At 40.9% G+C, this 27400-nt stretch overlaps 1 protein-coding gene across 1 annotated transcript in view; it reads left to right on the top strand.

The window, feature by feature from the left end:
* FNDC3B (fibronectin type III domain containing 3B) overlaps positions 1 to 27400 on the top strand; it is a 355800-nt gene that overhangs the window by 316529 nt on the left and 11871 nt on the right. Inside the window, exons 24-25 of the mRNA XM_074963564.1 lie at positions 7573 to 7739; positions 14565 to 14692. Of these exons, the coding sequence (XP_074819665.1) occupies positions 7573 to 7739; positions 14565 to 14692 (295 nt within the window). The remainder of the gene's footprint in view (positions 1 to 7572; positions 7740 to 14564; positions 14693 to 27400) is intronic.

Genomic DNA, 27400 nt, shown 5'->3' with positions numbered 1-27400 from the left:
TTACAGTTAATCTGCTGTTGACTTCAGTGATTTCTCTAGGTTTTAAAAAATTTGGTACCACTCAGACAGTAAACTTTGACAAAACAGCCAAAACAAAACCATATTTAAATACTGTGTTCACTTCTGCTCTTAAATCTCTGGCATTTTCCAGACAGTTGGTCAACTCAATGCTTAGGATGATATGTGTGCATGCGCATATATACATCATGTATAGATGAATTCTGTCTGTCTAGGTATTGATTAATTATGGGTCATACTGGAGGGCTATGACTAGGGTGCCAGGGGATATACAGATGCAACACATTTCCCAGCTATTCCCAGCTCATGGGGCCCCTATGGAGCGCAGGCTGCAAATTTAAATCTGCCCTGCCTTTCTGAAACCCTCACTAGGAAGGTGTTTAAAATGACACTTGCCCTCATATTTCTGGTGCATCAGCCCCCACGGTCTTAGGAGAGACAAAATGACACTTTCTCACATCAATGGGAGAGATGTTCAGTTGAAGACTGGAAGGGGGTAAACCTCCAGACCAATTGTGGCTGGAAATAGGCAGGATTTGAATGTCCGTCATGATGTAGGGTTGTGCGTGAGGAATGACTTCATGCTGATGGAAGTCTAGAGGTGAGGGTCTGTCAGCACTTTGGGGTCAGGTCCTAAGCTCATGTGACTGGATGTAGCACCATTGACTTCAGTGGAGCAGCACCCATTTTGATCAGCTGAGAATCTGGCTTCTGTTTTTCCAATTCAAGCCCTGCAAAGAACTTGATGTTCTCTTACTCCTCCGGTGAACTGTGTTCCTATTTTGCAGCTTCTGCTTTCCTAGGTGCTGCCTCACAGTGTGTGGAACTGCTGGTGGGAAAAGAAAATCACAAAAACAGATGAGGGTTTGATGTGCTCTGTAAACAGAGTAGAGGAGCTATCTATAAAAAAAAAAACTAAGTGGAAGGCGGGGGTGGTAATTGTGCAGAAAACAGGGACATTTTTACTGTTGTGATAATCCTGCTTTATTAAGCCATTAACCGCTGTTGATTCATGAAATGCATGAACCTTGGTTTTAAATTAGGCAGTTGCTGTTGTTGTGGAGAAAAAAGCCTCAGGTTGCCAGGTTAAATTTCTCTTCAGCCCATTGATATTGCATAGCACCATATTTTTCAGCAAGACAGTAAAGCATCAGGCGTCTATTTATGCCATTGTACTTTGCTCGAGATTGCTCTCTTATTTAGTGCTGTGCCTTGGATTTTTCTTTTAAATTAAGTTGTTGGGACATTAAAATGTGTTTCCAAAATCTAAGCAAAACCCAAAGAGGAACCAGCTGATTAAACTGAGCTGAGGACTTGTGAATGAACATTCATAATCCTCTGTTTGATTGGAAGGGCTTGAAGTGGGGGTAATAAAATAGCTGTGACATACCTACCATTTCCCAGAAAGATCTTTATTGAGGAGAAAAGAGTATTGATGAGAAAATCAGAGCAATGATCTCTCCCGAACAATTTTTCTAGGACACCCTGTTCTCTCTTTTCATCTGTGTAAATAAATAAATGATTTCTGTGTTTGACAGAATGTCAGGGAGAATCATTCAAGGTGATAAAGTAAGAAGGTGGGGGGAATTTCTGGGGGATGTCTCCTTCACTAGACAAAGTCACTTTTGTTTTCAGGTTTTGGCACTTATTGAGTGGGAGGGAGTACTACCTCAAGTTAAAATGTAGTCTTAATACTAATGGTTCACTCTTGCATGGTGTGATCTTCCGACGGTAAACACAATGCTGTTGGGATCTTTTACTGAACCATTGAACAAAATGGCAGCAAAGTTGACCACCATCCCCACACACACATCACAGAGCAAAGCCTGACTTTAAGCTTCCCAGCTTGCAGACTTCAAAGTCTCAGGCTGAGGGGGGAATAAGCCTCATGGAACCAGAGGTTTCTCAAACCTCACAGACTAATTTTTGGGTTCACATAGATGGTCCACCCAGATGGATGTCTGAGCCATTTTTTCCTCTATAATTTAAACCTATGTTTATTTTTCAAGGGTGGGCTACAGCATTTACATTCTTTCAGCCAATTTATAACCCATATGGGGCAATGTTCATAACTACACCAATCTGAGTTAAAGGTTTTCAGAGAAACATGCTTCATTAACATCCTTACATTCCCTTCAACTGCTAATTTTGTTGATCTATCAAGCAATCCAATTTGTCCATTAAGATAGTGAGCCCACCTTGGCTGAGATTTCTCTCTACCTTTATCCCGGCCTGAGCAAGCAGATTTGGGTGGGGCTTGGGGGAACCAGTGAAAACAGACTTATAGTTCTCCTGGGCAAGTGCATGTAGTCATGCAGGGGAACTCAGTCTCTGGAATTGTGCATTCAGTGCTTGTATGAGTTTCCTATCTCTCATGACAAAGTCATCAGATAGCATAAATTTTTTAGATATGTTTTCTTTATTAAGTATGTTTTCAGAAGCCAATTTGCATTTTAATTGCTTTTGTTTAAATGAGAAATGTTCATACAAAAGGAAAAGCCGGGGTATTTGTCGGCGCCTGCTGCTGATGATGATCGGTTTATGTTGGTGCTCATAATGTACCCTGGAAGCATCCATGAAGGGAGATTCACTGCTCAGAGCTGCTCTCTGTCCAAGGACAGGCAGATAAATGGGTAGAGGTTAGAAGAAGGGGAAGAACAGAGAAGACTTTTTTATGTCTAAATCACACCCATTCTCGCTAGGCAGTCTTTAAGAGAGTCTCAAATGCAGACAAGATGGGGGCCTGGGAGATGGGTGCAGGACTGTTGTCTCACGCACCGGGGGCTGTGTGGAAAAAGGCATGGAAGGGATTGTGCAAGAAGCAGAGAAATGAGCATACAACAAGGGTTGGAATGTCAGGAGTAAAGGGGACGGGGCAATGTGAAGTTCACCAAGGAGGACAAGCTGGGAGGGTTATATAGAGCTCAAGAAGCTTAACATTATTTTAAACTAGCTATAGATTTTAAAAGGGTTCACTAGCAACAGTCAGAATGAAAATAAGTTAATCTTATCTTTAATAATCATTAACTGGCTATACAACACAGGAACATACAATCAGTGGTGTCTGACAGAACAGTGTGTGCTTTGTAAATGCATAGAATAGTTTACAATGCATAATGTAGTATGATTCCAAATATGTGCAATCCAGTGCAATCCTTATCCAGGGAATACTCCCATAGGCATTCCCCTAGGAGTTCTGCTTGAGTAGGGACTGCAGAACATGTCTCTCAGATATTAAAAGCTTCAGTGCCAAATGGAAAACACACTGCTTTTAAATGTAATGAAGATCACTTCTCAAGGAATACAAAGTGCCTACTGCAGGCTCTAATAGAATTCTACATGATTATCAAAAAGTCAGCTGTGTTTTGAAGTTTAAATGTTTGTAATCAAGATGAAATGTTTTCATTTCTTAAATCACAATATGCATCTTCCGACAGAATTAAGATCCATTATTGCTATTGCAGACTCTAACTCTAATTGAATCTGATTGACTTGATAAAGCAGCCTGTTTTCCTCTAAGTCATCTGAGAAAGGATGGCAACATTTTAAAGGTTTAAATCAGCTAACATTACAGTGTTGTGTATTGCAGTGAGGATGCAGGTTCTTCCTGGAAAGCATTTTACTTTCATTGACAGATGTTCCTTGAGATTAAAAAAAAAAGGGGGGGGGTGAGGGAGAGAGTAATTGGAATAATTATGCCTATTTCCAAATGTCAGAGCGGGCTGAATAAGAATCAGTCTAGGAAACTAAGAACAGAAATTTATGGAGCAAATCCGGAAATTCCAACTCAAAACTTAACCAGCAGCATTCCCATAGTCCTCTGTGGAAAATTGCAGGTTAATAATCTCAGTAAGTTTTCCTGAGTTTTGCCTAAATTTTTAAACAATCAGTTTCTTCAAACCTTGAGAATAATGAGGTGATAATTAATAGCCAACATGGATTTGTCAAGAACAAGTCATGCCAAACCAATCTAATTTCCTTCTTAAACAGGATAACTAGCATAGCTGATAAGGAACTGACTGGATATTTCAGGACTTTAATAAGGCTTTTGACAGAGTTCTACATATCATTTTCATAAGCAAATATGGTGTAGATGAAATTACTATAAAATGGGTGCATAACTGGTTGAAAGACCACTCTTCATATGTTGGATGCAAACAAAATTAAGCATATTCACTGTGCCCATTGCTCTGTGCATTCACTATCAGTGTTAGGTGACCTAAGTCACATGGTATTCTTTTTGCTCTCTGGATGGCTGACTGAAACACTTGTAAACTGCGGGAGGACTTGACTTGTGCCACAAAAACTAGTGCAAATACAGCTTTGCATGGGTATTTGCAACATCTTCTCTTTTAACAAACAAAAATTGTGCATGCAAATGCTGAGGGCCTCTGACCTCCTGGGAAGGGGGGAGGGAGGGATTAGAGTGTAGCATGTGTAAGCTAGTCCTCAGGAAAACAGAATTCCCCCCTCAAACAGAGTAGTCCCGCTGACTTAAATTTAAGCTCAAACATAAGTGCTTTACTGGATCACTTCTTAATGCCACTACAAAACCTTCACTTTTGGATTCCTTGCCTTTATTTGAAAGATCAGATTGTAAATTACACAATCTAGCTTGCCTTGGGGGTGATGCAAGGCCACCCTGTGGCTGGGCATCTCCAGAAAGCATTGTGCTCCAGTAAGCACAACACCTACCCACAACTCCCCAGCCTGGAGGAGAGTACATTCTACATCATCCCTTTAGTTGGTTCAATCTGCGTCCCTTCGTACAGCCGGCTAGTTCTACTCATCACTGCAAAGGCAGCAGCAGGCTGGGACTCTGCCTCCATCTTGCCATCCACATACCCTGGATTGGCAGGAATGAAGAATCCTCTCACTTCCCTGAGTGCTGGAACTACGTTTGAGCTAGTCTTTAGGTTGGGATGTGCAGGGTGAGGGGAATGCTGCTTGTGTGTACACACACACAGACTAGGCCTAAATTTGCAGCCTGTTACGCTATATCCATTTTGAGCATTTAATGTAAAACTACTTCTAAAAAGACTTACCCTGTGATAACAGGCTCTTTCCTGGGCATTTGAAACTTCCTGTTGATGCTTACATTACTGTCAGAAGTGTGGGATAGCAAAGACAATCCGACCTGAAAACATCAGTGTCTAAAGTTGAATAAAAGTACACTTCTTCTTCAGAAATTTCATATCAAATCAGAAAGTGGCTGAAGGAGAAGTACTTAGTCTGATCTCTCCTAAACTCTTCGTAACTTGTGAGGATGGATCTAGAATTTACAATCAAAGTGAGGGGTCATTAAAGCTGTATGGGAGTATGAAACCTAATTAGACCTCAGAGTACAATTCAGCAATTTTGAACTCCCTAAACATTTCTTTTCATTGCAGATGATTCTTGACCTCTGTTTGTGCTTTGTACTTCTATGGATTTGTACCATAATTTAGCATGAATTGGTTTCTGTCCCCTGAGAGCTAATGGCACAAGCCCTTTTGTTGTGAAATCCCTGACCTGATTATTCTGTAAAGTTTGTAAAAAGCCTAAAGGGCCAGGATTTAATATTCAGAATAGAACTCTAGATTTGGGGTAGGGGAAGTCAAAAGGAATCATTTTGTCTTTTTCCCAGTGGTTCCAAATCATCTAAAATAGTTAGAATATTTGAATGCATGTATTAAACCATCAGAAGACCACATGATTCACAGTCATGAATTTTATAGTCCCATAAATTCAGGGTCCATTCAAAAAGTAACCAGCTGTGTTCTCCAACTGAGAATTAAGGATCATTTGCTGCAAGAGGCTGAGCGTGTCCTGTGTAACTTCAGTTCCAATTCTGCTCAGTCCTTTATAGGGACAGACCCTTACAAAGTGCATAAAAAACTAGAAATCACTGTCTGATATATGACTATTATTGACATGTTCTCTAGTGGAAACAGCAATGTAAACTGGAATCCAGGTTCTCTCTGGCTAGCAACTTGTACTTTATGTATGGTATTTTGTTATACAAGTAAGTTTTCTTTCTTTGTGTTTGGCCCAGCCAGAACCAGTGTTTTGGAAGTCAGTGCCTAAGTACTATCTCCTTTTACAGTTCTTGTCTTCCCCCAAGAACTGCTCTCTACATCTGAAACAGTCTTCCTGATCTCATTCACTAGACAGTCTCTATCATTCCCACAAATCACTCTTTAAAACCTACCTCTTCAAGCTTCCCCCCACCTTCCTGATATTGATCATCTTGTGACATGCTCTCTTTTGAGCTGTTGCCTTGGATGTTTGTCTTGTTTTATTTCAATTTGTAAACCTTTCAGGACAGAGAAATCTGTCTGGTCTGTGATCAGTTCTGCAAATCCTGGCATGTTGATTTAAATGGAGTTACTCTGGGTTTAAACTGATGTAAATGAGAGCAGACCTAGCCTGGGGGGCAGGGCTACTTGTATGAGTAAGGACTAGTCAAGTGAGCCAGGGTTTGCAGGATTGGGCCCGGTGTTTGTGAAGTGCTGTAAATTACCGGCACTATATCAGTGTACAGAGTTACAAACCCCTCAGGAATGGAGGTTGTTCATAACTCTGAAATGTTCGTAACTCTGAATAAAATGTTATGGTGGTTCTTTCAAAAGTTTATAACTAAACATTGACTTAATACAGCTTTGAAACTTTACTATGAGGAAGAAAAATGCTGCTTTCCTTTTATTTATTTTTTTTTTAGTAGTTTACATTTAACACAGTACTTGTCCGTATTTGCTTTTTTTGTTTTTGTTGGGGTCTTGGGGGGGTTTTTTTGGTCTCTGCTGATGCCTGATTGTGTACCTCTTGTTCCAGATGTGGTCAGTTAATAACTCTGGTGTTCTTAACTCTGAGGTTCTACTTTTTCAGGGATCAGCAACCTTTGGCACGCACGCAGCCCATCAGGGAAATCCGCTGGCCAGCCGGGCCAGTTTCTTTACCTGCAGCATCCGCAGGTTCAGCCGATCGCAGCTCCTACTGGCCACGGTTCACCGTTCCAGGCCAATGGGGGCTGCGGGAAGCGGCAGCAAGCACATCCGTCGGCCCACACCACTTCCCGCAGCCCCCATTGGCCTGGAACAGCGAACTGCGGCAAGTGGGAGCTGCGATTGGCCGCACCTGCGGACGCTGCAGGTAAACAAACCGGCCCGGCCCACCAGCGGATTTCCCTGATGGGCCACGTGCCAAAGGTTGCTGATCCCTGTACTATATTGTAATGAAGGCGTATGGTAAAGTAATTTAATCCATTTTGATTAAGTCGCTAGTAGGCAACATATAGATAGATGTTTTCCAAATAATATTATTTTGAAATATGAAGGATTATTTGCAGAAGATACATTAAACTGTTGGTTTTCCTAATATCTAATAATAGATTTATTATATATGCTTGTTTACGTACTAATCTGTGTAATTGTATTTGGTAATTTCCATGATATGATCTACACTTCTTCAGAGTATGGATGGTTGGGTATAAAAAGCCTATATGCATATAACATTCAGAAAAGCTGTTGCCACCCCAAGTGCAATTGATTTCATTCTCTATTTGCTGGTTTCTAGGTTTATTCCGATATACAGGGGACCAAGTCACACCTACAAGGTACAAAGGCTGACGGAATCTACTTGCTACACATTTAGAATACAGGCAGTAAATGATGCTGGGGAAGGGCCGTTCTCAGAAATATGTACCTTCTGCACAACCAAATCTGTCCCACCTGCCATCAAAGGTATGGATTAATGATGGGATCTGATGCATGCTCTATCGGGGCGAGGGGAAGAGGGAAGGCATGGTGGTTGACTAGTTAAATAACTTTCCAATAACTTATGATAGGAAACTAAATTCTCACCAAAGAAAATCCCATATAAACCTGACGAAGTTAATTACTCTACAGAGATAGTCTAAAATACTGTTACTAACAAAAGTATTGTTACAGGGTGTGGGACCATTACCGTGAAATACTTTAATAAGGGGCATAACTGATAGCATGTATATGTAGGTATGCGTATGGGACTTGAAAACTAATGGAATTACATGTTGCTGTTCAACTGTGAAAATGCATTTAACACTCCAGAGTTTAGTTTTCCTTTAATGTATAAAACTCCCATTCACATTTTGTATGCACAAGAAGGGAGATTATCCCCATCTGCATAGCCTCATTTAAGTTTGTTTTCCATAGGAAATAAGCAGAGTGCATTCAAACTAAATTCAATAATTAAAACCCTTTTGCGCTATATAAAATGATCACACTTTACAGCACTTTTCAAGGAAGTTGCATTACCAAGAAAATACAGGAGCCACATATAATTTTACATTAGATGAACTGAGTTGAATTCAGATGACATACTGACCATTTTAGTGTGTTTTACCCTGTTCATGATAATTCCTGCAGGCTGTCTTGATGTCTTAATCAAGACATTTCTTTTTCTCTGTTGCCCATTTCCTCCTCTCTTTGCTGATTCGACTTTGACCGTCCAGTGTGTCCATTCTACAGTACACCTTTTTTACTCTCCCATAATTTGATAGTAACATCTGTATTGCAGTGTTGCTCCTTCATTCTTATTAGTTGTTTTCCAGCAATCTCTGCGATCGAAACTTGAAATAAAGTTCACTCTTCCTCCGTGGTAGACAGTTGGTCATCCAATATAGAATATTTATTGGAAATTTCTACCATGTAACTATTAGCAATTGCTTCATAATAAAGTTTATCAACACTGAAGTATTTCAATGTAGTAGATACCTGTCTCTGGAACTTTATTAAATGGAACATCATTGTTGCTATTTGGAGTCAATCAAATTCCGGAGCAAGATCAGCACTCCTAAATACATGTACATCCTACATGAATTTAGTCAAGCGTTTCCAAACTAGAATGGGGATACAAGGTTGCATTGTTGCCCAGTGGATTTCAAAATGTATACTTACGGCAATTCTTGTGCTGAAACTAAGTAGCCATTAAATATAGTCCATGTGAAGAAGCAAATTCTAATAGACGCACACCATTATCTGATCTGTCTTCTGGTAGGTCGTGTGGTTCCAGTGCTAATTCAGATCCAGTTCCATTGTAGCCAATTCTCACGTTCATATCTACTAAGATGACAATATGAAGGCGGGGTGATGTACTAGATACAATGTCATCTAACATGGCATAAAAAGCATCTTTTTCAGCATCATGCCTTGTATCATGTGGAGCATGTACACTAATAACTACTAGACATCCTACCTTCAAACTGAAAATGGCCGTTATCCGGCATGGAGAATAAACCTGCAAAGCCAGCAGTGCAGATTACACCCTCAGGAACAAAACTAGAGCAACGCAAGTGTGTCCATCAGAGGTATCACAGACATTCAACAATCAAAAAGTCTGACCTCTATAAGTCATAGCTGTGCTCTCGTTGTTTAAATTCTACCGTATCTCCTGCACGCCACGTATGTCAGCATTCAGTCTTTCCAATTCTTCATCCAGGAAAGTCACTCTTCTAATGGAGCTCTGAATGCTTGAACGTTCCACAATCCATTCCTCAGATACTGACATTGTTGCAGAAGTGCATATACCATCTTTATATCGGGATCTTTCCTCATCTCTGCTTTATGGAAGATCCATCATGTGGTCCGATGACTCTGCCTCTAGTAGAAGATTTAGATGAAGCTTGGTTCCATTGTGAGTGGCAGATGAAACTGCTGAAATAGATCAAACATATATGAAACTGCCAACATTTTATGTCCTTTTCTTCCACGTGTCGAAGCTAGAGACAGTATTTGAGAGCTTGAAGGTTGTAATTGAATGTCCATTCTCATGGCTTCCACTATTTAAGGACAAAAATGGAAAATACTGCCAGGATATTGATGCACAACTTAAGCATTGGCGTGAGTATTTTTGTGAATTAATTAATAGATTTCCACCATGATGCAACTCCTACTATAACTTAATCCCAAAATGAACCCATCAGAAAGCAGGCTGGTGACATTAGAGAAAGTGATGCTTGCCATCAAATAGTTACAAAATGATGAAGCGCACAGTCTGTATTTCATCAAAATTGCTAAATAGTGGAGACCCGGATTTAGTTCACTGGCTACACAGAGCTGTCTTAAAAGATTGGGAAACTGTTCACATTCCAGAAGATTGGAAAAGGGGCTGTATCATCCCATTTTTAAAAAAAGAAAAGAGCAATTAGCTTGCTCCAATTATAATGGAATAATGCTGCTGTCACTCCCAGGGGAGGTGTTTACGATCATACTTCTGAAACAACTGAAATATTGTTTCAACCCAAACATTAGAGACAACCAGTGTGGTTTCCACACAGGTGGATCTACAGTCCATATATGCTCTGAGAAATGTTACTGAAGAATGACTAGAGTGACAGAAGAAAGTTAATGTCGTGTTCATAGACTTTGCAGCTGCTTTTGACTCAGTGCATCAGTCAGCACTATGGATACTGCTATGCCAGTATGGAGTGCCTAGTGGAGGAACTGGACCGCTGTACATTTAGCTGTGTGAGTGTCCGTGGTTGTATTACAGACTGTTTTTAGTAGAATCAGGTTTACACGAGGAATGTGTTTTCTTACCTACATTATATAATATTCTAATAGACTGTTGATGAAGCTGACTGAGGAAAAAGTTAAGAGGTGTGAAATTTGAAGATTCATCTTTCTAGGATCTTGAGTATGCAGGTGATACTTTCTTACTTGGAGAGATTACTGACCCACTACAGTTAATGCTGGAAAAGCTGTGGAAAACTTCAGATTCAATGGGACTTAAGATCAGTGGTGATAAAACCAGTGCTATGCATGCCTCCTGTAAAACTAATGTTATGCCAGTGCTGCCATGTAAATGACATTGAATGAGTGAATAGTTTTATGTATCTGGGTAGTTGGTTGACAGCAGGAGATTCTATAACCAAAGAAGTCACATATGGGATCTGTCTTGTGTCAGTGGCATTCAGCATCTTAGGCCTCTATTTGGATGGCAGGATGTCTATGACAACCATGATATGAATGTGCAGCACAGTAGTGATTACAACCCTGTTATATGGAGCAGAAACTTGGCTGTTAAAAACAGCTGAGGCAAGGAAACTAAGCAGCTTCCAGTGTCAAAAGTTACGGTGTTTTTTTAAATATCCATTGGTTTGATTTTTTCACAAATGAGGAGAGAGACATTCCTGGCAAGTTGCAATCTTGCACTATATGAAAACAAGATGACTGCAGTGGTGGGGACACATCCAACATGCAGAAGAAGGTATTCTTTTTCAGAAGTTTTATAGGGGTGAGGTCAACAGAAAGAGAGTGCAAGGTCAGCCATGAATGAGGTTGGAAGATGCAATTGTGAGGGATTTAAGAATCCTAAGTCCTCCCATATTGATTCTTGCCAAAGGAAGGAGATTTGCAAGGGACTGTTCACGAGGGAGGTCCATTCTGTGTGCCACCCTGGCTACATCATAACCATGTGAATCTGCTGCTTTGCTCTTTACCATGTGTAGTCAATCTGCTCCAGTATATTTGAAGTAAATGTCTTTGGTGGTGATGTAGCACCATCATGATGGAATTCAGAGGGAAAATACTGCAACCACCCAATTTAAATTAGTGGACATGGAAACAAACTACTATACACCTGCAAGGAATTCCAACAGGAGCAATGTAATGCTTTAGTACTGTATCTTCAAACAGCTAATATCTTTACTGATAGCCTGGTGATAGGTAATATCTTTACAGGGATTTCCCCATTGTTTTTTGGAATCTACTAGTTTTTTTGTTTTGAAGCTGTACTTGTGTGACAGAAAGTTAAGATGTAAATTATATTTGTTCAGTGGAGAGCACTCCTTGTCAATTCTGCTGTCCCATATCCAAAATATAATTAGATCAGAACTCCATTTTTCATCTAAATGGAAGAGTACCTTTCTGCCTAAGTATTCAGTACTAGTTTTGGCATGGTTCACATTCTGAACTGAATGTGAAGTAGCTATGATATCCCACACGTGTTGGGGGGAGTGTCAGGGAGATAACTAAATGTCAGAATACTGGCAGTGGTAGACCCCACAATATGGCAAACACTGTAGCCACAGAAACTGCAACAGGAAAGTGAAACTGAATGGAAAAGAGATGAGTCCTGTCGAGTTGGGCAACAAAACAGTCCATTTTTGATTCCCTCCAATGTCCATAGTCATTTAAAGAAGGGGAAATGTATATGATGCCAGTTTTGTTCTGCAACTGGCAGACAAAAACCTAAGAGAGTGTGTGAGGGTGAGAGGTGTACCAGCTCAGATGAAAGTTTCCATTCACAGTCTCTCCAAGTAGGCAGGTGTTGATATGAGAAGCAAATGTATATTTATAGTTGGATCTGAATATAATGCACAAGGCCCCTTTTCAGTGGTAATGGATTAGTTTAGGGTTGATGTAATTTGTACAGCAGCAGTAGCAGCACCGGTTTCTTTGACGGCTTCTCATATTACTGTATTTCCACAGGGCTGGGAAATGTGTTACTTTTAATGTGCACATGTTCTTGCATGTGCATGGCTAACAGCTCCCTGACGTGTATTGCAGCACGTGTCATTCTCTCCAGCCTCACGGTTTCACTTTTCAGCCATATGCTCCCTCTACAACAAACAGCAAGGTTGTTATAATCTGGATGCTGCTGCAGTTGTTTTGAAATCATCAGGGGACAGATGCTCAGGTGTACATGTGAACATATTGCCATCGTTCAGAGCCCTGTGGTCTGTTGACCTGCCAGCTTGCTGTTACTGGTGGGCATAGAGTGAAAACTGATGGCTTTTAGTTGATGAAAGATCATTTTGTGAGGAAGACAGCATTTCGTGATACATCATGCTTTCCTAGATGCTAGCATATGCGCTAAACCAAACCTCAAATCTAATCCCTGAAACTTCCAGGATCGGGGCAGGGTTTATATATGAATCCCTGTATTTGAACCTATCCATATGATTTTGGTTCTAGGTTGAATCCAACCCCCCAAAAAAACAACTCTTGAGGTGCAATCCTGGCTCTACAAAGATCAATGGCAAAACTCTCATTGACTACAGAATTTTCTGTTGCAGAAAATCTTTCAAATTTATCTTCCACCTAGCCCCCTTCTATCTCCAACCTTGCCTTCCTAAGCAAAATAATTGATGAGGTAGTAGTAATCAAGCTCCAACACAAGTATCTGCTGCCCACATCCTCATGCCCTCACAAGTGGACCATGCTACAGAGATGATACAGAGATCCCAGAAGCTGGGACTGGATTATAAGGGATGGCTTACTCGATAATTGTCCTGTTCTTTTCATTCTCTTTGAAGCACCTGTCATTGGCCGCTATAGTAAGACACGATACTGGGCTAGGTGGACCATTGGTCTGACCCAGAATGGCCATTCTTATGTTCTTAGAGATGGCTCCAGTAGTACAGATGTAGCTCACTAGTGTTGCAGAATTCCATAATAGTCAGCTTGCCGTCACTAGTCATCTCATTGCTTTCCACTTGAAAAGCACAATGGATACCATTACAGTTGAATTATTAAGTTCCAAGGCTTTTGCTACACTCACATACTGCACTTCTGTAGTTTATTGTGTGTGCGTGTGTGTGTTTTTTGGGAGGAGGGAGGCGGAATAAGAGATATTTTGTCTCATTTAGATCTTGTATTGGCCTTAAGAGTCAGAAATCAATTCTGATTTTACTTTGATTCAGATTAAAGGCCTCACCTCATACTCCAGCAAAACTATTTTTGAAGTAAATGGGAGTTTTGCCTGATTACTGAATCTAGTCCGAAATTTACAAAAAAGCTAGTGTATAGGTGGTATTTTTAATATTTTAGCTACATAAACACATTCCAGTTTCTCTTACCAGACTTGTGAAGTCCTCCAATTCTCTCTGTAAAGTGTTCTGTGGTTTTTGTATAGAGAAGGTATATAATTAGCCTTGGCAGAATTGGATTTTTATTTTTGTGTTTACTTTTAAGCATTTTTTATTTTTATTTATTTAAATTTTCCCAGATATAGTAGATTATGGCAGGGTCAGACAATAATTATTGAATGACACAAAAAAGGAGGAGTACTTGTGGCACCTCAGAGACTAACAAATGTATTTGAGTATAAGCTTTCGTGAGCTACAGCTCACTTCATCGGACGCTGTAGCTCACGAAAGCTTATGCTCAAATAAATTTGTTAGTCTCTAAGGTGCCACAAGTCCTCCTTTTCTTTTTGCGAGTACAGACTAACACAGCTGCTACTCTGAAACCTATTTAATGACAGTAGATCTTTAGATTCAAAAAGCTAAAGCTTTATAACTGTTAAAACACAAATTGTCAACATCATATGTCAAATATACAAAGTAAATATCCCTAAATCAAACTCTAATTAATGAGTTCTCAAGCAGCATTTTTCTTACTTTGCCTATCTGTAAATTTCTATTATGATTGATGGAAATATTTTTCGTCAGTTTGTGTGTGTACAGTGAAATCGACATTTGCCAACATTTAGCAATAAAAATCTAATCATTCCAAGCCTATAATATCATTTATTGCAATGTCATTGTTTACATTAGCGTCTAATATACACAAATTTTATTACAGCCCCTCGAGTGACACAGTTGGATGGAAATGCCTGTGAAATCACATGGGAAATGGTCCCACCCATGAAAGGAGATCCTATCAGTTATGTGGTGCAGGTAGTGGTTGGAAGAGAATCTGAATATAAACAGGTAGGGTCTTACGTTTAAGCTTTTCATTTCTCATTAATATAAGAAACATAAAATCAAAAGCTCTTCATGCTTTGAAATGTTTAGCTGTTGTGCTCACAACTAACACACTGGAAAAAGCTCCTGGCACTGGTTCCAAAACTGACATTTTCAGACTTTGAATTCAGTAATAGAGAGTGGCTGAGAGCAGTGAATAAGAGGATGGAATCCACACTCTTAATGACTCAGAAAAAAACTCTCACTATTCAAAACAGTTTATTCTCATCACAAATTCTGTGTGCCATTTACATTTACATTAGTAATCTGTTTTATGCACTCTCATAAGTGCAATAAACGGATATGTGTGAATGCATCTGATTCCAGAAGAATACTATAAAGAAAAGCTTTGGAGAAACACAGATAAAAGGTTTGATAGAAGTGCAGGCTGCAAAATACATCCACAAAAAGAATATATGACTGAATGATCAGGTGCTTGTGTACAGTCCCCAATGCATTTTCCAAGAACTTTGAATAATGTAGGAGGCGGGAGGGAGATCAGTAACCTTTATTAAATGGACATATGGCTCATTGGTAGGGTAATAAATGCAACAAACCACAGTTCTTATTTCTGCTTATCTTACTCTTTTTATATTAAAGATAGTTATTGAAGCCAGCTCTACACTTTGCAGGGCTTCAAATACATGGCCACACATTCTCACTGTGCCCAAATTCCATGGGATGCAGATGAGTGGGGGGTGATAGCACAAAGGAGCTCGTTGCAGTTTTCTGATTCTGGGCCCGATTTTATACCAGCCCCAGCATAGATGATTTATGCCAACAGGTTACGGCCCATAAGAGACATTCTTCCAGGCAGAGACTGTCAGAATAGAGCACACTCTCCACATGCCTCCTACGCTGGAGACTGCAAGAGTTTGGTGTAGGAACTGGCTAGCCTACCTGTAGGCCTGCTGGGACTCTCCCATTCTGGGAAATCCCTAAATGGGGAAATCTGACTGCTTTCTGGGCCCTTTGTGTTGCCTGATTCTGACCCATGGCATTTGGTTACTTAAGGGGTAAAAAACCTGAGATCTGATCAAGTGCGGAGATGCAACAGAAGCCAACAGGTCTTTCCTCATGGAAGTGCTTGTTACTGAGAATTGTTGATGAATGACATAACAATGACTATCAAATACTCTGCCTCCATACATAGCCATGTTCCAGGGTACACAGTTAGATATCACTTTAGAAATTTCAGAGAGAATTTTTGAGTTTGTTTTGTGAATTGTCTATGTGAATTGTTGGGGGATTTTATTTACTCCATGCTGCTTGTTTAGAGAAACAGGTCTTGAAATACAGCTGGTGACTCACAAAGGAAGGGAGCATCATTAAAGTCCTAGCTCTCTTAGCACTTGGGTTAAATTTTCAGAATTGTTTTAGGCACTAAGCTATTTTGGTCTCAGTAGACAATACAGAGGTAAAAATGCCAGCTGGCAGTCCACACTATGTTTCTCACCAATGGTAGTGGCATTGGGGTTGCGTCTGTGGTAGATATCCCTAGAAACCTCATTGTAGTCAAGGCCATGAGTCTGCATGGTTCATAAAACTGAATTGCGTGTGGCTGGGGCAGACAGCAAAGACTCTAATTTTCCCTCCCAGACTCTGTGTATTTATTTTAATATCTCTGGCAGAGGGAATGTTTTTGTTGTTACCTGTTTAGATAGGCTGCTACTTCCCCTCATACACAGGCAGAAAAGGAGTGGCCAAAGCCTGCCCCTCTCCCCGCCCGCCCCCAACACGCTGGCCAGTGCAGCTAAACGAGTATAGAAGTGGAATTAATCTGTGCCTGGGAAAGGCCTAGAGTAGCTTACTTTCCCCTTTGAGCAAGGGAGAAGTAAAACTCTGCTCCAGGTGCAGCCTAACTACACCTTTCCCCTTTCACTCGGGAAAGTGACAAGCTAGCCTGCAGAGCCCACAGTGGGGTCCTGATCCTTGATTGTGGCTCCTATTTAGTTCACCTTTAAAGAAAAATCCTAACTACAGTAATATTCAGGATTACTGTACATATAATAGATAAAATTATAGTAGAAATCCACTTTTCAGATTTCCTTCAAAACAGACATACACATTATAAAAACAGGTTTTTTAACAGTAATAAACAGTTTGAAGTCAGTTCAACCAACTAAAGCAAAAACTGTTCCCCTGTGACATATCAGTAACTGTCAGTTGTCAAGAGATCACTCAATTTGCAGCAATCTGTGGGCAGCTATTTAAGACTCGGGCTGAATAGCTTAATTGGGAAAGCGTGTTACAAGTCCATGGGACAGCATCTCTCTGATTGCTGCCAATTGATTTATTTCAGATGAGTGTAGCTAGCTGGTAACTGGAACATCTTTTTTGCTCATTTAACTTCAAGCTAAAGCAGTTATTTGTGATGACCAAAGTAGAGAAAAAGAGTATGTGTGTGAGTTACACAGAAACACCTTTCTCTGGAACAGAACTAAGCAACATAAAGGATTGATCTGCAAAACACTTAGGCCTAGATCCTCAATGTTATTTAGGCATCTAACTCCCTTTGATTTCAACCTTGCTACCTATTAACTTCAGTGGCACTGTACTCAGAGTAGAAAGCATCGTGCTCAATAGCATTTGTAAGAGAATCACTTTTCTTGTATAATGAATGGGAGGAATGTTTGAGATTTGACATGCTTCTCTAACAGTGATATTATTATTAATATAAATGTGTGTTTATAAAGATGGTGGTGGGCTCTATATGATACAGGATTCAGCATTCATTTTGTGTTAGGAGTTTTAAACTGCCCTGCTTGGTTTTACAAGTAAGGGTATTTTTTGTCATCTTAGTTTTGCATCTTCTAAAACTCAAAAAAGGTGGTGGTGGTGGTGGTGGTGTTTTTAAAAGAAGCCTTGCTGTCAGCAGCAGCCAAGTGGGGCAATATCCTTCTCTGGAATGTTCAAAGAAAATTGTTGATATTAAGTAAGTTTCCCTGTTCCTCACCGCATGACTATTCTGGGCCTCTTTCTGGCACCTTTGCTTACACTATGGGGTTCCTTATTCCACACGGAGTCTCCTTGAACTCCGTTGGAATGATCACACTGTAGACCTATCCTAGATCTACACTATAGATCTATATCTGTATAACTACGTCGCTCAGGGGTGTGAAAATTCCACATCGCTGAGCAATACAGTTCTACCGACCTAACCCCCTGTGCAGACAGTGCTGCGGCGATTGCAGAGCTTCTCCTGTCGACAGAACTACCACCTCTCAGGGAGGCCGATTAACTAAGCCAATGGGAGAAGTTCTCCCATCAGTGCAGGAGCATCTTCACTTAAGCACTAAAGTGGCACCGCTGCATCGGTGCAGCTGCCCAGTGCAGCATTTTAAGTGTAGACCTGCCCTCAGAGTACTTAAGGGTCGCAGAATCAAGTGCCATAGTTGGAAAACACATTTGGTACAGATGGATCTTGGCCCCTCAATACCAGGAAGCCAGCTGAGGATGCAACATGCAATCCACTGCCTCAGTGGTGATATTTTTCATTAAACAGCAAAACAACATGCACAGTTGATGTGGATACTGAGCACAGAGCCGTCTGTTTCAATGTAGTCTCTGTTTTCCCACAAATTAATAGGGACAAAGACAGAGTACCAATTAGAAATAACAGTGGACCAGATTCTGCCTTCCTTACTCATGCTCAGCATTTCCTTATTCTGTGAATAATCCCACTGACTTCACTGGGACCATTTGTGGAATCAGGTACTCTGTACAGTGAATAAGGGTATCACACCTCCTACCCAGTGTGTGTTGCATCAGGAATCTATGTAACAAATAGGCTGGGGAGCAAAATATCAGTAGGAAATATTAGCAGGAGAGAGTAATTCCCTTAGGCAAATTGTAGCTCAAAGTGAGTTTTACCACTTACAGACAATATTAGCATTAATGATGATCTATTGCTGCATATTAAATGAAAGATCTCTCCAGGAACAGGCATTTCAGGATGTATGCCCAGGAAGGGGAGATGTTCACTTCACTCCTGAGGTGATGTGTCTGTCGAGTAGTCATTCCTCTCTGTCAGATTGAAAGAATGTATTAAAATCGGGTAAAATAAACATTCCTGTTGGAGTTGTGTTAGTTAATTACATTCAAACTACTAAAAATGACCAGTTTACTAATCTGGGAGACCCAGTTTCTAACGGCTCTGAGCCCTCCTGTCCCCTGCGTGTGCTTCTCCTTCATATGGAGCAGGAAATTGAGTTTCCACTCACAATAGGTCTAAAGAGAGGGAGAAAGCTACCATGGAAGTAGCACTCCCTCCTTCAGTCCAGCACTCCTGGGTATTCTATGTTCTTGTCCTCTTTGCCCAGAGAGGTAGAGGGTATGATAAGGACCTATGTGACCAACCAGTTTATCTGTTCTCCCCAACCTGGCAGGTCCATATGCACTACTTATTTATGTACTTCTCCAGTTAGAATTTAATCCAAAGATTTAACTTATTATGTCTTCTCTTGGTGCCTGAAAACCATGCTATAAAAAAGAAACATTTACTTTTCCCATTTCAAGATGATAATGGAATGTTCCTTTTCATTATATTTAAAGGATAGTCATACTCTTGAAAAGTGACTGTCTGTAAATGACACCACGGGGCTCTGTCTTTATTCTCTTGCGGTGACATTTAAATTTGCTTTGTTTATGAGCCAAAAAGTGAACCTGCTGCAAACTCAGCCTGAGAGTCAACGGTCAAAATTTGTTCTTTCTGCATCTTGCATTTTCACCTGTGATAGAGCTTCTGCAGCTAGAACTCAGCTGACAATTATGTTGATAGTATGCAAAACAGAAGAGCTGCATTGACTCTGTAGTGCTAGCGGTAATAAAAACTTGGGCCAAGGTTTTCAAAATTAGTAGCCTAAAGTTAGGCTCTTAATCCTTATTTAGGTTGCTCAAAATTATTGAGCAGCCAACTCTTTTGAATAGCTGCTGGGTGCTCAGCACTTCTGATAATCAGACCACTAATCTAGGTGTCTAATAATGGGCTTTGGAACCTATCTTTAGGCACCCAGTTTCTATAATTCTATGATAATTTAGGTATAGATTTAATATATATTTCTCTAATAATTGGGTTTGAGTTCTGTTAGTAAAATAAATAGACATGATCTAAATATATGTTGAATAAGGAGGTGACATTCTCACATACTCCTGTCTAACCATAACTGTAATTTAACGAAGCATCTCATTGAGTTTCTGCATGTTTGTCAGTTCAGTTTGTAAACACAAGTATGTGTCTTATCATTTACAGTGGTGTCTTGCCTTAGGAGATTTCTCACAAGATTTTAGGTCTAGCTTATCGATGGTACCACAGGCCATCTTTTCTTTTGGGAAATAGTAATGCACATTTATAGACTTGGGGGTGATATACCTAGTAACCTCATTATCCCTGATTTGTTTGCTACCAAAGCAAAATTTGCTACATCTGAGCCTCTCAGGTTAAGGGGATAATGATGCTTTGCTGTAATATTCCTATTTGTAACCCTACAAATTATTTTGATAGAGAGAAAATATATGGTTATAGATCCATTAGACTGTGTAATAGTTTCTCAAAGGAAGTAAGAAGTCCTGTAACTTTGATTATTTAAAACTTCATTAAAGACATACTGGATGGAACAGTCCTGAACTGGTAGGTGAATGGCTGAGAGAACCCAATTGATTTTACCATTCTCTACTTTCTGTTGTTACATCTAGGTTTCATATTTATTTAGATAAAAATATGAATATCTAATTTGTGTTCAGGGTACATTTAATTTACATAAAATTCTAATTAACAAAAATTCATTTTCCTTTCTTCATTTCAAATAGCAAGTCAATATACTTAATTGACCCTGGATTACTTTGCATGTCAACAGAAAATGTAATGGCACAATATTCACTAGAGTCTTACCATCAGTACAGCTGACTCCAAGTGTTTTCTTCCTTCCCCATAGCTTTGTGTAATGAGACAGAAAAATAATTTATTTTTATTAGACATTTTAACAGTGCAACTTGCCACCTGACTATTCTCAGTTATCTGTGAAATGGTTTGTTAGGAAACAAGGTTCTCTACAAAACTGTTAAGACTATCTCTGCAGTGGAGTCACTGAGACTGATTAAGAGACTGAATAAATAATAATAATCCTAAACCTAGTTTCATAAAGAGAAATCTTTCAGTCCTTTTAGAAGAAATTAAGCCTTTCTTACAGGAATGTTTTCTATATAAGGATTCTAAGTCAGATTCTCCTCTTCTGAGCACCATACCAAATGGGTTTTTGCTAATTAAATATACTTGTCATAATTGTGGGGGAGTGGCAACAACAACAATATTAAGGTTGCCTTTAGAATTTCCATTATAAAAAATTCTTCCAGTTTTCAAGAACCAAGGTACTATTCGATCAAGGTGCTATTTTCTGGCCTCTTGAAACTCTGTTCAGATCTGACCATTGCCATTTCTCATCAATAGTTTGCAAACTACAACTTGCTTTTGGCAGCATGCTAAAACCCCTCAACATTCTGTAGTGTTTTCTGTGCACTGCCCTGGTATCTCACATTAGCATTTTTCACAGGGCTCAGAGATCCTACAAATAACTCCCTAATCCACTCTACTACCTTCATCCATTCAGTGAGCACCATCCATCGTGCACTATATGAGGCAGGGATCATGTAGGAAAAAATAGCATGTATCATGTATATGAATAAGAGGGCCAAATTAAGGTTAAATGGCCACCCTTAATAGTGGTATTTCCTAACTTCTAAATGCTTGATTTTGCAATGTTAATAAGATTCTTGGTGCACGGTGTATGTGTTGTGTATATGTATGTTATCTGCCTATACAGTATTTTAACACTAAAAGTAACTCTTGACTGGCTTAGTGTTCCCAGTGGGAGTCTTTCCTATTTTTCTATGTTCTCATAGCATGCCATCATTATGGCATCTGAATGACTGTCTTTAAAGTAGCAAGAATCAGGACCTAAATATTAAGTGCAGAGTGTGTGTGTGTATCTTTTATAGATACATAAAAGCCTATCTAGAACTATTTTAAGTGAATTTGATGTTTGATTTAAAAGTTAACATTTTAAAAGTATTAAACTTTTTCATCTCTCTTCTAAAGAAAAAGTTTAAGCATAAATAGTGTTGGTGAGAGTTTGGGAAGACTGACAGTTCTGTGCTGCTCCACCACTCACTCTGTATTATTTTAATAAGAGTAGAAAATATACAGTATATTGTGTCAAATGCACCTTTGTATGCTGCCACCTAAATAAAATTACCCTGCCTAAAGCTCTCCTGTCAGTGCAGTCAAAAGTCTTTTATATAATGGCATCTAAGTTAAGTAAATATACTGTAAATAAAAGGAAAATATTTAAATTGTTACAAGTGGCATAGCTAGTAAATTGCAGGCAAATGTTATTGTGCTCATCAGAATCATTTGCGATCGACATATTCATTAAGCTCCCCTTCATTTCCAGTGTGTTGATATGGGTAAATGTTCGCTACAAATATAAAGCATGCAACGCACAGGAAACTGGGCTCAGGAGTAGTTCAGCTGTGCACGAAGATAAAGTGAAGGGCTCGCACTACTACTTCACAGGTTTGTCTCATGCATAGAGATTACTCCCTGGGGCAAATCTATGTATGAAGAAAAAACCCTCCAAGCATCTTCAAAAATCTGGAAGCATTCCCAACAGGAGATGGATGTGAAAATGCCATCTGGAGTGATTCAGTCCCTCTGCTGGTGGAAATAGGAAAGCTAAGGAGAGAACCTAACTAACTAATGTGATGCCTTAGCCCGCGTTCCAATCACCAGGATAGCATTCTGTATCTCAATTTTCCTCGTGGCGGATCAGAGTAATTAAATATTACCAAGAAAGGAAAAAAAACAGACATATACACAAAAGAAAATAACTTGATGAGCAGCATAAAATATTTTTTTCTTATTTTAATACATCACATGATAGGGCCTTCAAAACTGTTCATTTCAGTGGGAGATTCCACAGTAAAGGCATTGCACTGGCTTGGAAGGAGACATTAAAGTATTGGAAATATTGGGTATCATTCTCATTATCTCTCTGTCAGTGTAAAGTGGCTTTAGTAATAATGAAGTCACGCCTAGTATTCACAATAAGCCTCATTCTCACTAAGGCCACGTTGTGCTTCTCATACACTTATATCAGGCACATTTCAATTTGGCAACATTAGTGCCCAGTACTTAACAACCATAGGAGAACAGGGGGACTCGTTTTGTTATATGACCAGGATTGAACTTTCCTGGTAGGGAGTATGGAGGGGAAGAAAGAGTTGCCCACAAAACCCTTTGAATTCAGTCTGATTGCTGCCGATCAGTAGTATTGAATGTCAGGTCCAGCAGGATGTGTATGATGTACATAGATTGTAAGTCTCATTTTTTGTCCGATGTTTGTACAGCACCTAGCACAGTGCAGTCCTGCACCACAACTAGGGCATGCTACTGTAATACAAATAATAATAACTTGCTGTGGTGGTAGGTTCAGAGAGGGGTCCAGCAGAAAAGCTCAGCACACTTGTGTTATGTTCCCAAGCTCCCAAACAGCAACTCCTGCTTCAGTACAGTGGCAGATTAGCCACTGGGCCGACAGGGCCCGTGCCCAGTGGCCCCGTAAAAATGGGCGCCCCTGCACACCTACCCCACTCGTCGGCAGGAGCACCGGGTGGCGGGGAAAGCCCCAGCGCCCAACCCCAGCTGCAGCCCCGAGCATATAGGTGTAGTTTGGGAGGGTGCAGGGGGGGCGTTTCCCTCCCAAACAAAGGTGAGGTGGTAGGTGGGGGTGTCACGCACCACTCGCCCCCATTTCTGAGAGGGTCCTGCTCCCTGGCATGTTTCAGCTAGCGGGGAGCAGACTGAGCAGTTTTTCCACTGACTTCTGGGTCCTGCCTCAGCAGCTGGATGCTGCTTCCTGGGTCCTAGTGCCCACCTTTTCCTCTACAACCGTGAGTGGGGTGGGGGGGGTGAGGAGAAGGGAAGAGAGAGGGATACAGGAATGGGCGGGGGGAAGCAGGAGTCCAGCATGTGACGTTCCCTGGGCAGCAGCAGCCCCAGCAGGGAGGCAACTGCAGCAGCACCAGAGCAGTCCTGTCCCCACCACCACCGGCAGCACAGGTACCACTGGGGGCGAGAGAGCCCGTGAACCAAGGGGACCTGCTTCAGCATGCACATGTGCATCGGTGCGCTTTGCCCTCCCAAATATAGCCGTCAAACTACGCCTACGGCCCCAGGACTGGAGGAGCTCTCACTCCCCGCTGGGGCCATGGGGGTGGGGGACAGAGCTTTTCCCGTCTTGGGGCCACGGGGGGAGAGCGGCAGAAAGAAGCAACATTGCAGGGCCGCCGTGGAGGGGCAGACTGGGGCTGACTGTGTGTGGAACGGGGCTGGGCGGAGGGGGAAAGGGGCAGAATGAGGTGGGGCCATGGGCAGGGCCACAGGCAGAAGAGGCAGAATGGAGGTAGGACCGTAGGCAGAAAGGGTGGGGGGCTCCCTACTTGCTCCAGCCCACAACCCCAAGAAACCTTAATCTGCCTCTGCTTCTATATAAAATAAACTTCAGTTCAGTGATCCATTTAGTCGGTTCCAGAGAGAGATGCCCCAGCCCAAAGAACTGTCAAACAAAATGATTTCTTCTCTGCTTAGAGCAGCAGTTCTCAAACTGTGGGTTGGGACCCAAAGTGGGTTGCCACCCTGTCTTAATGGGGTCGCCAGGGCTGGTGTTAGACTTGCTGGGACCTAGGGCTGAAGCTGAAGCCCATGCCGTATCACCTGGGGCTGAATCCAAAGTCCGATGGCTTCAGCCCTGGTGGTGGGGCTCAGGTTACAAGCCCCCTGCCCGGGGCTGAAGCCTTTGGGCTTCAGCTTTGGCCCTCCAGCCCAGGGCAACGGGGCTCAGGTTTCAGTCCCCCCTCCTGGGGTCGTGTAGCAATTTTTGTTGTCAGAAGGGGGTCACGGTGCAATGAAGTTTGAGAACCCCTGATATAGAGCAGGGTGAAACTCTGTATTGACCCCGCCCGGTCCTGGAACTGTAATGAAGACAAACTTCCATTGATATCAGTGGGATATTTGTCTGTGTAATGACTCCAGGGTTGCCACTGCAGCCAGATGTGAATGAAGCAGCTGCTGCAGCCATGTGTCAATGGTATACACAATAATAATTGCCTACCCATTGCTGAGAGAGTTTACAAAGCATGCATGCTTTAATAGGCAGCTCATGTATAGCTAGAATCAACACCTGACCCAGAAGATGCTACAGTGATGACGACCATATGAATACCTACTCTGATTTTTTTATTATTATTATTATTAAATATGTATATTGTGGTAGTGCCTAGGACCCTGAAGATTGGGGTTTCATTGTGCTAAGTGCTGTACAATCATATGAGAAGGGTCTACAGTCAATCTTAGGTACTTACATGGCCCCCATAACCATAGTGCTTCACTGTGTTTATCCTCACAACACCCCCTGTGAGGTAGAGCAGTGCTAGTATCCCCATTTTACAGATAGGGAATGGAAGCCCAAAGAGTGATTTGTGTGAGGTCACACAGGAAGTGTGTCGCAGAGCAAGGAACTGAACCTCATTTAGGGGGCTTCCTTCCTCTCGTAGAAGAGTATTAGAGAGAGAAATATTAACCAAAACGTTTCTTAAATTTATTTTAGTGTGGTTTTTATTTTCCTTTTTCCCACAAGCTCTAAGATGTTGATCATTAAGCTGATAAACTTGCTCATTAGCATTTGCCTTATACACCACAATTTATAATTGCTGGTTCTGTTAGATTTTAACTAAACTTCTTTAACAAGCTGCCTATTTCCTTTTCTTGTTCAAAGACCAAAGTTGCCATTTCCCTTATTGTTGTCCTTACTGGGCCAGATCCTCAGTGGGTGCCAATCAGCATAGCTTTGTTGAACTCACCTACCATTGAAATCTTTGGAACCATGCCAGTTTACATGAGCTGAGGACTGACCTGCTGTTTCTAATGAAAGAGAGTTGTAGTTATTTATCGTCTTCACTCTTGGTCAGCACTGAGTTTCAAACTGTTTGTAGTCCTTTTTTAAATTCACTCTTGTCTCACTTCTGAGTCTCTGGTCTGATTCTAAGAAGTGTCATCATTTGTTCTGCTTAATTGGACTTTCTGGTCATCTATATTTATTACCCCATAATGAAGATCTAAATCTTTCTCTATCTGTGATTTAACTGTATTTAGCTTCCCAGTTACCTTAGGACGTAACATCCTTACAGGAAAACTGGTAACATCATCAATTTACCCAACTAACTTTTTGAATAATATGAAGATTGTTTGTATTCATCCTAGCCCTACCATTATTTAATTGTAAGCTTCCTATTTAATTAGATTTCTTTATTTATTTATTTTTTTAGGTTTTCATTTTGTTTTAGGAGTGCTGGTTGTGACAGCAAGAGTGTTAATTTATGGCAAGGGCGGCTAGAGACCTGGGAGGGGCATTGTTTATGTTTCTTAAAATTGAAATAAATAAATTAATTTAATTAAATGGCAGTCCTGATGGCATAAGTTATTCAAAGAGGTTTGGTAAGTATTAATGTATTAAAAATTGTGAGCTACTCAGGCACTACAGTAAGAGGGACAGGGGATGTAAGTATCTAAGATAGATAAATAGATAGATACATTCTAAGAGTGGGATTGCCTAAGCAAGTTATCCTCCTTCAACTACTCATGTAACCTACGTTTCCTCTTCAGATTTCTATTTCTTTTTCTTTGTTTGACAGCTTGTATTTGTGTGTAGGTTGAAGCACTAACTACCCAAATCATATGGCATAGAGAGATAATCAGGCAGTTACTTCTGCCCAACAGCCATTAGTAACAGGATTGTTATCTGGCCATATGGTAGCAATGACTAGTTGATATAAGAAGGGAGACACCTAAAAAGAGTGACATGCACTTGCAATAGGAATTTCAGTCATCAGGTTATTTCTACAGACGGTTACAACGTTTGCATGTGTTGGCACCTTCTGTTGCATAGCATATTGACCCTAATGGCTAAGTTCTTTTTTGGGCATGGGAAGACAAGGAAAGATCACCAATATGACAAGAGAAGAAAGATGTGGTGAATCATGGAGATTTGTAGTAAGAAAATATGTTGTATAGTGCTAGAATTTAAGACAGATTACATGTGTTAAGGATTATATTATTCTTCGAGTGATTGCTCATGTGTATTCCACAATAGGTGTGCGTGCTTGCCATGTGCATGGGTGTCGGAAGTTTTTCCCCTAGCAGTACCCGTAGGGGAGCGCCCCAGGGACCCCTGGAGTGGCGCCTCCATGGCACGGTACAAGGGGCGCTGCGCACTCCCCCCACCCTCAGTTCCTTCTTGCCGCCAGTGAAGATGCTTCGGAACTGTTCTGCTCCAGCTTTGCTGCAGCTTGTCCCCAGAACTCGTTCGTTCAGTTTATGGTACCTGTAGTTAGTAGTTGATTAGTTTTAGTTTAGTTTAGTTAGTGCGCCCGGGCCGGGGCATGCCCCACACACCAGGTTTTAAGTCGTGCGACACTTGTAGGTGACCGATGCCAGTGAGTGATCCGCACACAGATTGTTTATGCTGTTTGGGTGAAACCCATCTTAGCAATCGCTGCAAGATTTGCAAGTCGTTTAAGCCTCGGTCCAAGAGAGAAAGAGACATTAGAATCCGGGCCATCCTG

Source organism: Natator depressus, chromosome 9, assembly GCF_965152275.1.
Source record: "Natator depressus isolate rNatDep1 chromosome 9, rNatDep2.hap1, whole genome shotgun sequence".
NCBI classification, from domain to species: domain Eukaryota; kingdom Metazoa; phylum Chordata; order Testudines; family Cheloniidae; genus Natator; species Natator depressus.
The sequence above is the reverse complement of the archived record's forward strand: the minus strand, read 5'-3'. Positions and strand labels throughout refer to the sequence as shown.